This window comes from Mchenga conophoros, linkage group LG10, assembly GCF_057382185.1.
Source record: "Mchenga conophoros isolate Kocher_MC1m ecotype Shallow Benthic linkage group LG10, M_conophoros_male_GT1.1, whole genome shotgun sequence".
Taxonomy (NCBI): Eukaryota; Metazoa; Chordata; class Actinopteri; order Cichliformes; family Cichlidae; genus Mchenga; species Mchenga conophoros.
This window is the reverse complement of record NC_140535.1, coordinates 9950045-9965564: the sequence shown is the minus strand read 5'-3', so window position 1 is coordinate 9965564 and position 15520 is coordinate 9950045. Positions and strand designations below refer to the sequence as shown.

Here is a 15520-nt window from a genome sequence, read left to right as displayed (position 1 = left end):
AGGGCAAAAAAAGAGTTATTCCACTGCAGAACCACTGCATGCAAAAAAAAAAAAAAAAAACAACAAAAAAAAAGTTTTATGCTCCTGAATGTAGGAAAACCTTAGTTTTATGTCAACCTTAGGAGCAAACTTAGCACACACCTGTTCATTTTTTGCAGACTGGGGTAGGACAACAGGGGGAGGTTTACCATTGGAGACCACAGGGGGGAAAGATGTTTCCTGCACCTTTGCACAACATATGTAAATAACCACAAACGCACAGACAAACATGCACACACACAGATGGAATTAACATGATAACATGATGATGATGACAATTAAGTTAAAGCTCGAGGTATTTCCTTTTAACTTTAAACTAGATTTTAATTAGAAAACTAGAGCCAACTTCAAGAGACGCTTGTTCAAACTAATTACAATTTTCCAACTAATTAAGTGAGGAAATGGGTAAGGGCAAAAAAGCTGTTCAAGAAAATTGGATCATTAAACACTGTGGTAAAGATTAATGGTTTTAGGCATTGAATTGTCGATGGTGGTTTCAGCAACGATCGAATGCAAATTTCTTCAAAGTAATGAAATAATCAAAATCCCAACCTAATTTTCAGGCGCCACTCCCCAAAAATCTCAAAGTTGCATCTGAAATTAACCCATCAAAAGTTCTATGCCATTGTTCTGTAACTGCAAAAAGCTCAGTTTCTCTACTTCTGTTCCATAGCTGCTGCTATACTTGAAGTTGTGAATCAAAAATTATTTTAAATTCCAATCAAATATTGCTTGTTCTTTTTTTCTAATATATACACAGGAGAAAGTCAAAGTAAGGCTTTGACAGTCTGGTTTCAATTTCCCCTCTACAGGAAGCTGCTAAAAACTGGAATTAAACAAATTACTAAAGTTGTCAAACCCCAGGTATAATTTAGTTGTTGCTAATGGCTGAGGTCTGCCATTGTCAGCAACATAAAAACACCTTTCTGTTGTACAGTCATAGCTCTAGTGAGAGCAGAAATATAAAAATCACTAGACAAAACAAACCTACACTAATGGTTTGTCACACATAAATTTCTAAGATCAGCTAACATCTTGTTCCTGACATTAAAAGCCGAGTCTCTCCCTAGAGCAGTTAAAAACACTATATCCCTCAACAAAAACACCAGGTGCATCTCTCTGAAATCCAATCCCTCACTCTATGGCCAAATACCCAACTGTTCACCAGATTTCACAGACATCTGCTGATGAAATTTTCAGATGGTAGGCTGACAGACAGAATGCCAGAGACTAAATAACAGGACAAAAACATAACTTTGTCTGAAGTATAAAATGGAACTTGGGATACAAAAAGGTACATCCTTAAAGCAATTTTCTTTTCTTTTTAGCAGATTTAAATGTTTACATAACCAATTATTTGTTCTGTAGAAACAAAGACACTCTTCTCTGACAGACTGTTACAAGACAATTAATGCTAACCTGAACAACATTTTTTTTTTAATCTTTATTCTTGTTCCCATCTTTAAAAACATTACTAAACATCCTCTCTCACAGTGGTGCACAGCAGAGAGAGCACAGTTTCAACTCCGTCTGCTGAAAGTCACAGTAATGAGATTTAGCTCAGTGCTCCAACTCATCAGACAACTACAGTGCAGGTCATGAGCACACCCTTATACCCACTGATAAATCTGATGATTAGTTTCCATATGTGCACCACTTCCCTCCACTTATTCAAGGCAACAATTATATAAAGTTATTTGTGGGAATGTATTATACTTTAACTAATTTTGTTTATAACAAAGATTAGCTCAAGTTTGATGAATGCATAACCAAAAAACAATCTATAAGATGTTCATTGAGCTCATTTATGAGAAAATTGGATGAATTAGCAGTGACGACTTAAGTTGTGCTCCACCTAGTGGCTAAGTAGCAAACATGCACTTTTCACTCAGTACCTCTGGTTTCGTTACAGCAAGTGGACGAGGTTTTGGGATGAAACCACCAGGAGGGGCCAAGGGATCTGCCTTGGGGACAGGAATGAAACCAGGAGGTCTTATAAGGGGATTCTGTTTTGTGGGCAGTGGGCTTGATTTTCTGGTGGGGATGAAACCTGGTGGTGGAGTCAACACGTTCTGCTTAGGGACTGGGATGAAACCAGGAGGTGGGGCCAAAGGATCAGGTTTGGGTGGAGGGATGAACCCAAGTGGAGGGGTGAGGGGATTAGACTTTATTGGTGGAGTGTTAAGGGCTGCAGTAGTAGGCACAGATGAAACTTCCTCTGTTTTTGTCATAGCAGTCTTTTCTTCAACCTCCTCCACCTTTTCGTTCTCCTCTTCCTGCGTCACAGTGTCTTCCTTGCGGTCCTGGGTGCGGGTGCGAGGCCGATGTTCCTTGGTTCTGCCTCTTCCCATCAGGCTTGTTAGGCCCACTGATATATCATCCTTTTCCACCCCAGCAGCTCCTGTTTTCCTGATCGCAGCGTCTGTAGCAGATGCAGAAACTGCGTGCTGGTTGCGCTCTTCTGTTCCAGCAGGAACCACTCGTCTGACAACTCTTCTGACAACTTTCACCACCTTTTTACCACTAGAACTCTTCTCCTCCCCAGGTGTGTCTGGACCTCCCATACCAGTGTTGTTATTGGCTTCTTCAGCTGGTGATGCGCTTGACTGTGGACCACTTCCTGTGTCCAGACCAATTTCAGGAATTCCCTGAGGTTGACCCTTATCTACATCAGACTGGATTTAAAATTTCACAGAGAATTATTTTGAAAAGGATTATTTAAACTGCTCACTAAGGTTAGAATCAATCAAGCCAACTCAATTACTCATTTTCATTAAATCTCATAATTACAGTGTATGGGCAAGCCAGGTTTTTATTTTTTTATTTTTTCTTGAATTGAGTCTACAGCTGGATAAAGGGAAAAGAAACGTGTCCAGAGACTCATGGGCAAGGTTACAAATTAGTATTCTAATGTTAGTTTTACACAATATAAGACAGGTGGGACTGTATATAATCAAAGTGGATTCATCCGCAGTGGTTCTGTGGGGCCGGTAACACCTGAGGGTGCACCAAGTCACTGAAAAGAAGAACTTGGATGGGCCCAAAAATATGGAACCAAATGAAGCTGATTATTTTTTACCTTTCAGAAATCATATTCAATTAATACTTTACTAATGCTATTGCACTGGATATTGGTTAAATAAAGAGCTGCTGCCCATGGTTCAATTATGATAGAGTAGGTGCCCATCCACTATGCCTGATTATTTTACTAAGAACTGTATCTCTTACAGGACAATAGTAGCCACTCTTCTTTTACTACACAAAAATGGTTTGTATCACCATCACTCAAACACATGCAGCTGAAAAACACTTACATCTGGCTTGTTCTCAACCTTAACCTACACAAGAGGAAGGAAGAAAACAAATCAAACCACACATTCAGATCATGGTTACTCTCTTAACATAAATATTCCACAAAATCACTGAATAATAAGATAAAAAGAAAAAGCAAAAAGGGACTTTCCTTTTGCTCCCAGAAAGAGAAGCGTGATTTATACGCCATGGTGATAGGTCAGAAGTCATGGATTTAACTGGATGAGGTGAAGAATAAATGGATGGAATGGTGGTGGTGTGTGTGTGTGTGTGTGTGTGTGTGTGGGGGGGGGGGGGGGGGGGTGCAGTGGAGACAGCTCAAGACGGCCGAGAATGGGAACCTGAAGATGAGCAGTGGGACACTGAACTGCACACAACAGGTCATTCAGCAACAGGGTAGACAGACTATGCAGCACTGAAGATAGAGCACATGAACATTCATAATGAATGAAAGGTTAGCTTTCTTCCAACTGCAAAACACATGAACAAGAATCTGACCAAGTACACAAGGCACACAAAACAAACTTATTCATCTGGAGCTGCGTCATATGTGGGACTCATTCACATTCTGTTATAATAGCAATGACACACACAAAAAACAACAACTAACCATTCCCTCAATCACCACACAAAAATTATAAAAATATTGGGAATCTGCTTCTTTTGCAGAAATGGCCATACTAGAACTAGAAACTAGAAAGAAAGCAAGTCAACTTTTTCTTAACTAAACTATAATTTATTTAACTCATTAAAAGGTGACATACCAAAATGAGTTCCACAGCAACATGTTTCACTATCTCTGTCCCTGATTTCATCAGTCCACTCCTATAAATAGTTTCAACAGCAAAGGAGGCCATTCTGAGATGCCATCAGACCCCTAATAGAACTGCTAAGCAGAGCATGTACACTCTGAGCTGATCACACTACTTGCCACACACACAGTCCGCCAGAGACATGAGCCCATTACCTTTTCTCTGGGTCTGGTTAACCTTCCAATCTTCACTCTGTCACTGAAGCAGTGCAGCCAGGGCCAAGGCAGAGTAAAACCTGGGTCTTGTAAGAGCACACTCACTAGCCCTGAGAAAGAGGGTGGGCAACCTCGAGGGCGGGGTCACAGTGAGCACAGCACAGTTAAGCTGTGGCCTGAGGAGTGGAGGGGGTAATGTAAGAGGAGACCGAAGAGAGTGGCAGCTGCTGAACAGTGGTTATAAATAGAATGTGTTCATCACATCAATTGCCACTGCCACTTCTCCCTGTCAGCCTCTTGTCCTGCTGGGAGTCAGAAAAACAGTATCCCTCTTTTATAACCCCCCTCACATACACACACATAACCCACCTATTTTAAGGAAATCCAAAACAATAAGAGATAGCACAAACACATAGATTAAGCAATCCAACAAATGCCTACTACCTACATCTAAATCTATATACAGCTAATTCTGTACAAACCTCCAGAATGAATACATAAATGACAAATATGAAATAAATAATATAAAAGTACACTTTTGTGGAACATTTTATCTAGTGACCCCAAAATGTATTTCACATTTGCTACAAAAAAGTGTTCTTCACATTTTCCACCACAAGAGGGAGCTTTAAAACAATAAACTAATCTCTTACATACACTAACCGAGTTTCAATATGTTGTACTGTTCAATGTAAACGCTAAGGTATAACACTATCCAGTGATTGCAGACATGTTGACCTAAAGCAAAGAGTATATCAAAGTTTTAAGGGTTTTAATATGAGAGACATACACTGACCAGTATTGTTTTATAGTGTGTTTATAGTTTGTTTGCATCATACCCAAGGACACATTAGTATTTGAATGTTAGTTTCACACAACGTAAGACAGATGGGACCATATACATCAACAATGTAGAGTTGTCATTAAAGCTGTCATTCTGTTTCAGTGATGACAAGAAGCTGCACAAAGACACTGAAAGCAAGAGCACAGAGGAAAATGTCAAGTGGAACTAAATTGAATGAATCATCTTCTTTAGGCTGTCATAGAAGATCATCTGCCTTCATCTTACCCCATCCCTAGCATCCTCTTCAGTCACACCAACCCTCTGCTTGTCCTTCCTCACTACACTCTCTGAATCTCCTCTGTGGTTTCCCTGCTGCCTGGCAGCTCATATTCAGCGTCAGTTCATTGAATATATCCACTAAACTTCTGTGAATGTCCAAACCATCTCAACATTGCCCCTCTAACTTTGTCTCCAAACCACTCAACTTGAGTCATCCTGGTCACTCCCAACAGAAATCTTAGCATTTTCGGCTTTGCTTCTAGTCTTTTTGTTAGTGTCACTGTCACAGCAATTGTCACCACCATCTTGTAGACCTTGCCTTCTACTTCTATCCTTCATCCAAATCACCCTGAACTCATCTTCAGCCCCACCACCTAACCTGTACTCATTTCTTCTCCTATGGCAACAGCACTCCCCAGTGGCAGCTGCCTTCTAAAGCAGATAATACACACCATAAAAACTGCTCAGGAACATGGCAGAGCACAAGGCATTCTTACCAAATGACTGCTGCATGCATCAGAATATGCCCACAACACACAGGATCCCAAGGTTATGCTGCCAGAACTCACAGGACACCCTCAAAAGACCATGCTCCCAAAGAGGTGATTTCAATGTTGCGACTGATCAATACAGTTACGTCCATAAGTCACAAGACAACCAAACAATTTTTTGCTATTTTGAGTCTTTACACAGTAGACTGTAGACCAAGCAAGACAGGTGTGAAAGAAGACTTTCAACTTTAATTCAGAGTTTAACAAAAATAAATAAATACTGAGGTAACAGTTACAGAGTTTTATAAACAGTCTTTCATTTTTTACAGTATAAAAGTAGTTGGACAATTAACTTAAAGTTTCATGGAAACGTGAAGCCTGTTTTTTCATTATTAAATCAAGCACATAAGAGTTTCAAAGTGTTCAGCTTGCATTTGGTTCCTGTTCACCGGAACTTTCAGTCTAGGAAATCGATGCAAGTGAGGAAGGCCATCAAAAGGCTGAAAATTCAAGACACACTTATTTTCTTGATTAAGAAAAAGAACTTCACATCAACTACCCAAGTCAGGAACATTCTCAAGGAGTGTTCTTTTAGAGATGCACTATTTTCAACTCTATAATAACTCAAGAGATAAATGTAATGACATTTATAGCAAGGTGCAAGCGACCGGTTACACAAACAAAAATAGGAAGACCAGATTAAACTTCTAAAAAAAGAAGAAAAAACTTAAAGAGTCTGCACAGTTTTGAAAAAGATGGTGATAGAGGGTTATGCTATGTTTACTGCAAAAGAAACCCAAGGGTTTCTCAAGATGAAAAACTAAAATGAAAAAAAAAGGTTCAAGCCAGTCTGCCCAAGTCAGTCACATGATCACAATCCAGTCCAGCAGAGAATCATTTTCGGTTACTGAAGACAAACTTTACGGCACAAAGACTCAAACAGAAACTTGAGGTTGCTGAAGTCAGAGCTTAGTCAAGCACCTCAAGGCAGGAAAAAGCATAATTTCATTGACTGCAAAGGACTTCCATCCAAGGTTTAAAAACAAGTTGTACTTAAAATTGTTTGTTAAATGAGTTTCTAGCCTCTGAAAATACAGGACTATGTCCAATATGTTCAAATGCTTAAGGACATAACCAACAAACACTCTTGTTTGTTTTTGTATGACTACAGGTAAAGCCAGTCAGATAACTCAAAGCTGAAAGGTAAGGCATCTCACTACAATCCGGAAGTATTGTTAAATGGAAAATATGTAAATGTAGAAACTGGTTTGGTAAGGTAGGCCAATTATGGCACATACCTTCCAATAACCAGCTATCATCTGGCTTTTCATTTAGTTCATTCACAATCATTAAAACTAAAATCTTTTTTTTTTTGCCTTTAGAAGTAATTAATTAAATTATGTTTAATGTCCAAAATGCTATAAATAGTTACATAGCACTTTATCTCATGGTGAGCTCAGAAGTTTGCATTAGCACTTAGCAAGATCCAGTAAAAAACACAGCCTGGCTCATCTATCTAGAGCAGACTGCTAATCCCCAGAGTCTGTTACTGGGACACAGCAAAGTGTCGACTGTTTGTCGTCTACACACAGTTGCTGCAGACTAAAGATTAAGGACTCTATATACGTCATAGACACTACTGATTCTGACCCAGTTATGCCTCCACACTATCAAAGCTGTTTGAATCATATTATTAAGCTGTAGCATGAATCAGACTACCACATTTTTAGAACTATACAGATTATTTTAACTATGACAGACATATAACATAGCAAGAATTGTTATATTGTGTTTCATATTCATTGAGAGGGTTGATGTTTATAAATTCAATTCTCCACATTGTTTATCCTGAAAAAGAAATTCAGTAATTGCTTGAGATTTTTCATCAGTATCTGTGTCTTTGCAAGCTTAAAGTAGAAATAAATTATGGGACATCATTCTTTACTGTCAAAATTAGAAGAGATGACCCAGATTTTAAGTCGGTTAAGTAAACAGGGCTGGACATAATTTTTAAAGCAGACTATGTAAAAATGTAGGAGAAGCAAAAACTCAGTGCATAATTCAGGTTTAAATTATTTTAAAGGAGTTGCATAAATCTTGACATATTTCACTTAAGAAATCTGAGAAATCTGGTGGCTAATTCCTTTTAAAATTTCTTGCAAGTATCATTATATCACTCAGAGGCACGCACTCATATACAGCAGGAAGAGGACTATGAGTCAGGTCAGTCATATTATTCAAGCACACAGAAACTCAGTGTCTATAACGAAGAAATTACTGTGAGGGGGGGAAAAAGGGTCGTGTTTTTTTTGGCTTTTACCCAATGCTTAAAGGGTTAACATGCTCAGTGGTGCATAGATGAAGGCAATTTAAGTTTGGTGCAGGGGTTAGTGCTGTTTGTTGATAGGGATCTTCCACTGACTATTTGAATACCAAATATGAAACACTTTGACATGGTATTCATTTAATCCAAGTTCATTTGAATTGCTGTAGATTATATTTGTTTTAATGACAGCTGCATAGAACTGTTTGTAAAAGGTGAAGGACATACGTAGCCTTCGAGCAAACCCTCTGACAATACAGTATTTAGACACGACACAATAATGACAAAGAAAAAAAAACAACAGGCAGCAAACTGTGAGAGAGCAGGTGTTTAGTCGATACCAATCCTAGCCAGTTTTTGTTCAGTAACAGGCTTATTATTCTTGTATTCTCACAGCAGTCACAAAGATTGTCAGTGGTTGCTTGGCAACTTGACAATGATGACAAGATTTGACAAAGTCAATGCTCCTTGCCAAGAAATAACGCTCTTTAAAAACACAACTTATCCTTTCTAAAGCATCATTACATAAAGGCATAGATATAATGTCTTCATTTGAGAGATTTAGTGGTGATGACTGATATTTTTACCTCTCTCTTTAAACAAAAGAAAAAGAAAAAAAAAACCCTGGGGGAGCTGCTTCCCCATTCCATGTTTTATGCTAAGCTAAACAAAACAAACCATCTCCAGTAGTAGTAAACTTTTAATAGACTAATGAAAAGACAGTGAATAAGTATATTTTAAAAATATATTAAAAAAAATTAAGCCAATAAACAAAATTACTGTATGTCGGTGCATCATATGGTCTCGTACTGTATTGCAGAGCTCTAGATCGAGAATCCAGAGCTTATTATAACCACCTAAAAATAGTGCTGCTGGTTCTAGGTCAGCCTCACATGCACATTTTGTGCTTTTTCAAAAGGCCTGTCTTTTTGATCATCAAGATTGCTTGAATGTAGGACAAAGTAGACAGTCACTTATTTCAGGGAAGCAACTGGGCTGTGTACACATTCATTTAAATAGTTCTAGCTGATGTATTCTAACAGAATGGAGAAACTGGGTCTTATTCACTAAGAGACACACAGTGCATAAGTATATGCACTGTGTGTAAACTGTATGTATGAGTTTCATGCACAAATCAGGAATTTATCAATATTTTTGTACCCGAATTTGTTCATACTTTATTAACAAACTTCTGACCAGGTGTACCATCTAATGAAGCTGTCTTGGGAAATCTATGGTCTTTAAATTAATACTACATGTCCTACTACTGTTATTTTATCATCATCATTATCACCAACACCAACTCCTTTTGAATATTACTTTTTTTTTTTTCAAAAACATCATTAGTTAGAAATGAGCAAAATTACAATTAAATTTAAAAAAATGAAAGTTGTATTTAAAGAAAACTACATCCAAAAGTGAAAAGGGTATGCTTTGACCTTTTAATTTAAACATATTCCAGTATTTCCATTACAGCTCCAAACATCACTAATGTGCCTTCATAAGCAGCACATACTGCCATCCCCAACCAAAGTTTATCTTACCAACTGTATAAACTGTATTATGAAAAACAACAACAACAACAAAATGCTTGTATTCAGGTGTTTGTTGCACCAGCTAATAAAGAGTTTAACTCTATGCTCCTTCACTTGTTGCACACGATTATCTGGATGAAAAGAACTGAATAGGCAGGCAGCCAAGTCTTACAAGACCATATGGCCATGTGTTGTGGCGGCATTCGGGCCGTTGTTTCCTTCAGCGTCCCATTGTTTGGTGTCAAAAGGACTGGGGGGGTGGGAGGGGGATTATATGTACACCAGAACATATTCTCTCTTTCAAAACACACACTGAGACACTCCCCCATACATGCGAGTACAAAATCACATTACCAATGTCATTACAACTCCACCCATAATGCATCCGTTTTTAGTCTATTAAAGGTCAGTGCAAAAGTACATACTTAATACAAAATAACAGAAAAAGGGTCTTTTGTAGTAATTTTAAAAAGATTCACCCCAAGTACATGTGTATTTACAGAACAGATCCACTGTGTTTCTCAGTGGAATTCAAGTAAACACAATGATTTCAAAAATGTAAAAATCTCAGATAATCCAACATTAAAAGCAAACAAGCCACAAAAACAGGTTCTGGTATTAAGAATAATGTGATGACACAGAAATAGATTAGCATCAAGGGTAGAGTTTTTTAAAAAGCAAAATAATATTCACACAACAGACCAAGTCAAGAGTACTACTTACATCTTTGCTTAGGTCTTCAGTGGTCCTCAACCAACTGCGGTTCAGCTCACTCAGCTCGAGAATTGGCTGGACTTTTAGTCGTACTGAATCTCCAGACTGACGAATCATCTCCACAATCTCGTCTCTGTTTTTGTTCTCCACATTAATCCCATTGATTTCTACAAGCTTGTCTCCTGGCACCAGGCCCAGAGCCCGATCCTTAGTCCCAACCCCTGGTTCGGCAAAGTGTACAACACGCCGGCACACCCCACCATCAGACTGCCTGTCTACCATGGTGGTTCTTCGCAAAGAAAAGCCAAAGTCTCCAGTGCTGCGTCGCTGTACCTCAAGTTCTCTTGGATCTGGTACTGGTGGAGAGACAAGTGCAGGCAACTGTAGGTCTGCACCAGGAAAGGTCTTCTCCACAATATCAGGAATCTGAACTGTGATGGTGCCCTTTGACCTCGGGTGTAACTTTGTAGATGGTGTAGTCCAGTTATGGCCAGAAAGCTCTGAAGCATCCAAAGCATTGTCCTTTGGGGTCACCTGAGTTAAGGTAGCTACTTTCCTCTGGCCCACCACTGTATTCACCTTGGCCAGTTCCCCAAATTTAGCTGCCCTCTCCTTCACAGAGCTGCGATTACTTAACAGCTCAATTCCCTTTACATCTTCAGAGGTGCTTGCACTTATTTGCCCCACAGTGTTGTGATGATGCTCAGCATCAACGTCTGTCAGGTAGAGTTCCGTGTTACTGGCCACCTTAATTGGGATAGGGCTAGAAATCTCCAACTTGCTCCTAGATTCCTTCTTGGAGTTTCCTCGAGTAAGTGGGAATAAGCCTCTACGTATGCTCATCTCTTCTAGACTCTTTAACTCAGACTGAGACATACGTTCTTTCTTTTCTCTTTTGTCTTTCTTTTCCTTCTTGCTCAAATCCCTTTCCTTCTTGCTCAAATCCTTTTCCTTGTCCTTGTCTTTTTTCATTAAGTGAAACATGATTAAACTATTCTGTAGTTATTGAGCAACTGATTAATTTATCATGAGAACCTTAAATTATTAGAAAAGAGGCTGTTGACAGCAGCTGAAAACATCAACTCTGGGTTTGGATCTCTCTTAGTGATATCTGTAGAAAAAAGAAACAAGAGGTGAACACAGACTAGCTTTGATGAAAGCATAACAGAGTGCAAGAACCTTGTGTTTGTCAGAGTTTAACTAAGTAATTGGCAAAAAGATTCAGTCAGTAATTAATCATAAGTACTATGACATACACATGACTAGCACATCTGTGAAAGCACAGATAATGCTGAATGGTAGAAAGGCATATACAGAAAGGCTGAAAGTCTGGTGGTGCTGTGGTTTGTGGTTTATGCCTAAGAGCAAGAAGTTCCTGGGTTCAAATCCACACTTTCTCTGTAGAGTTTTAGCTGTAGGTGTGTCTGTGAATGGCTGTCTGGCTCTGTATTAGTTCTGCAATACATTAACAACCCCACAGTGGACGACTCAATGGATGGATGTACGTACAGCTGTAAGTGTCAGGGAAGTCTTTCTTTATTTCAACAAGACAATGACAAGCCCAATTCTGCAGACATTACAACAGCATACCTCTGTGGTAAGAGTTTAGCTGCTAAACTGGACTGGCTGCACTCCACACCTATCCAAAAACAACACCACTGAAAATATTTAACACATTATACAATGAAAAGGAAGATTTATACTGTTGTACAGCTGAAGTCATATCAAAAAAGATATTAAAGCTGGTCTGACCTTCTCAGTTCCTAAACCATTGCAGAAACCACAGATAAATAGGAACTGCTGTGGTCCTGACCTGACTTGTTGAATTATGTTGCTGGCATCAAATTAAAGACCACTAGATTTAATAAAATTTAAAAAAAAAAAATATATATGAAAATAAAACATCTCAATTTTAACAACTCATGTATTATCTTTGTACCATTTTCAGTTACAGAGTTACAAAGTTCACATGGTTTGCAAATCATGTCATTCTGTTTTTATTTACATTTCACATGACCTCTGACCTTCTTGAGAAAAACATAATCCACATTTAAAACTTGGATTTGAAGTCCTTTCTACACCTTGGGGTTAAAATCATTTAAAAAAACGTTATCAAACTGCAGAGCAGTATCACTATTTTTATTTCAGTATCAATCTATTATCTAATTCAGTTCAATAGAAAAGTAGCCTGTATATATTTGGGTGTGTATAGGAACTGGTATCCCCCGCTGTAGTATCAACAAACGAAACATGCACCCTAGATAAGGAATGTGATCTTATCTAAAACTTATCTTTGACACACCTCAATCTATCCTACATAATAACATACAGTGTTTTAAAGAGCGTAGCTTTCCTGCTCTCAGATACTCAGCATCATCACTAAATGATTGAAAACTGAAGCTATGTGCATGGGAGCCTCCACTAAGCTCCATATGTATAACGAGAAGCCATGCTGAACAGTAAACTGTAAATTCAAACCTAATCCAAGCTAAATCACATGCTCTTAGAAGAAAGCTATGAAATGTCCGAAAGCAACTCAGTTTATCTTACAGTTAACATTTAGGTATGCATTTTCGTCGTATTTTATTACTGGAAAGCGCAGTTTGGTCTGTTGTTATTAGTTTTTCGTTTTCTTGAACTTTAAACACTACGCATAGGTTGTCGACACGGCTAGTCCTGAGCTTGGCCATAATGCTCTCCCTTTAAGCTGCTTTGCCCTCATTCTTTAGCAGTGATAAAGAGTGTACTAATGTCACTCACGATAAACGATACAAATTAAGTAACACTGTAACATATGACAATTCCTACCTGTAATTGCCTAAACATGACAGCGTTGTAGTCTTACTACAGGTTTTCGGCATTTTCCAATGAATTGTCAGCAGGTGCGACAAATGCTTTTGTGATGCTTTCAAATGCTTGCAGTAAGCTCCGACTTCTGATTACTTTGACATAAGCGAGCTGCGGGGAAGCAGCTATCCTCGTAAAGAAATAAACACAAAAAACTTGGAAAATGGTGTCGTACATCAGATGATTAATTCATTTTCCCCCAAACAGCTCAATAGTTTTAATAAACTTAAGTAGTCTCCTCATTACACTTTAAAATATATATTATAAAGAGGGAAAGCTGAAAAACAACCTCTCTCTTAATGGTCTAAATTGGAAACATGGGGGGGATTAGTCCTCAATGATAGTAGGACGATTTAGATGTCCAAAATGTAGGCTAACGCTCTAAATTTTAATAAATCCAACAGCACATGAAAGCTCCGGAAGACTACACTGGACAGCAGTGACCCCTCCTGGTCTTTATTTTAACCATACAAAGGATGTAAGCACAGATATTTAGTTCCAAGCTGCCCAGTTTTTCGTAGAGAAAAACTTATATTGTTAACATGTTGATTTCACATTGGATAACACATAAAGTGTTTTGCAGCTAATGAGTTACAGTCCAGTGACATTGGAGTTACAGTCACTGACATACAGACTTTAAACCCAAACAGAATCTGAGTTGTGGTGAATGGTTATTTTAAACATTATTTACCTATTTATATGGAATTCTTTAGGATAATTCCTCCTACAACAATGATGAGTTGATTACAGCATATGTTAGAACTCAATTTGCAAGATCAATTGCATAAAATGTTTCACCTCATTTGCATCATTTCTTCCTTCTCCCAGCAGTTTCAATATACACATACATAATGAACTCCAGATAATCCCATATGTTTTGCTTGTTAAAGCTCATTACACATAGGAAGCTGCAATTCTGAGGAGAGAACCACAATCTAAAATGTATTACCTTAATAGTTTACTCACACTGATCCATTCATTTTAGAAAAAATCATTTTAGACATTTACAACATGCCAAACTTGATTTCCTTTCCATTTTTTTTATTACTCTTACTATTTTGATGAAAATATGCATTTACATTTTGGCAAATTCTGGTTTGTCTGAATTTATCCATGGAGTGCCCCCGTGTCTCAAATGAGATGCCCAGTACTTGGCTTCTGATAGTAGTGCTCCTGGCCTGGGGCACGTACCTCTACTGCGAGTTGATGTCGAGATATAAATTTACACTGAAGCAGCTTGGACTGACAGTCAACATAAAGTTTTGTTTTCAGCTGAAGTTCATTGTTGGACACTTTTTCTTCATTGGAGCTGGATTAGGGAGATATGAATACCTCCAACTAAAACATTGATTGGACTGTATGAGATTCAAAACTTTCAATATACAGTTGGAAAAAACTGAGAATAGATTACAATGGGGCTCCTTCATTGAACAGTCATTCAGTGATAAGCAGAGTTTAAAGAATGCACTAGAAGGAGTGTGTACAATACTGATTCATGCACAGATCTGTATCCACGTTAACCTTAAGAACAAGCCATTCTCTGGAAGACATTATTACTTTGCTCTTCCATCCATCCATCCATCCACCTTCCACTGCCCAATTCAGCATCACGAGGGTTTTAGAGTCTGTCCCTGTGATCATAGGGTGAGAGACAGGGCACACCCTGAACACGTTGCCAATTTTTTGTAATACATTTCTTCCAAAATCTCAAAATGAAAAGTGAAAAATCCCCACAGTGTCCAGTTATTATTTTCCCAATGTTCATTAGAAAGGTTTTAAGAATGAACTACAATACTTTTTGAACTTTTGAACATTACCAGTCAGTCTGAATATTATTTAACTTGTATTAACAATGAAATTATAAATCTAACAGGGAACATGGAATTGTTGAAGTAGTAAGACCTCCTGTTGCTTATTAAGGTTTTGTAGCATCACCTACTGGTCTTGCAGAGTCTCTGTACCTTTTTTTTTAGTAATGTATGGTTTACGATATATTTTTCACCTATACTGTCTGTCTCTATCTATGAGGACTTCTTGGTCAGCTTCAGTGGAGAATGTTAATGAATTATTCATTTCCAAAGAAAAATGTCATATCAACTTTTTCTTATCACCTGACTAAGATTAAGGAATGAAACCTATCTGACTCACACCACCAGGATAATACAAGGAAACTATGACTCATTCCCTGTCAGTTACCACTGAGTCCCTAACATATTACCATTCCTTATA

At 38.2% G+C, this 15520-nt stretch overlaps 1 protein-coding gene across 3 annotated transcripts in view; it reads right to left on the bottom strand.

The window, feature by feature from the left end:
* LOC146565376 (unconventional myosin-XVIIIa-like) overlaps positions 1 to 13352 on the bottom strand; it is a 61170-nt gene extending 47818 nt beyond the window's left edge. For 2 of the 3 annotated variants that reach the window (XM_085288486.1, XM_085288487.1), the window contains exons 1-2: positions 13253 to 13352; positions 10454 to 11555 (exon numbers count right to left, since the gene is read on the bottom strand). In XM_085288486.1, coding sequence (XP_085144612.1) covers positions 10454 to 11428 — 975 coding nt within the window. In that variant the 5' untranslated portion in view covers positions 11429 to 11555; positions 13253 to 13352. Of the gene's footprint in view, positions 1 to 141; positions 226 to 1934; positions 2715 to 3353; positions 3380 to 3504; positions 3767 to 4318; positions 4431 to 10453; positions 11556 to 13252 lie in introns of those variants that run through there. The other variant, XM_085288485.1, reaches the window with a different exon arrangement.
* Positions 13353 to 15520: the final 2168 nt, after the last annotated feature.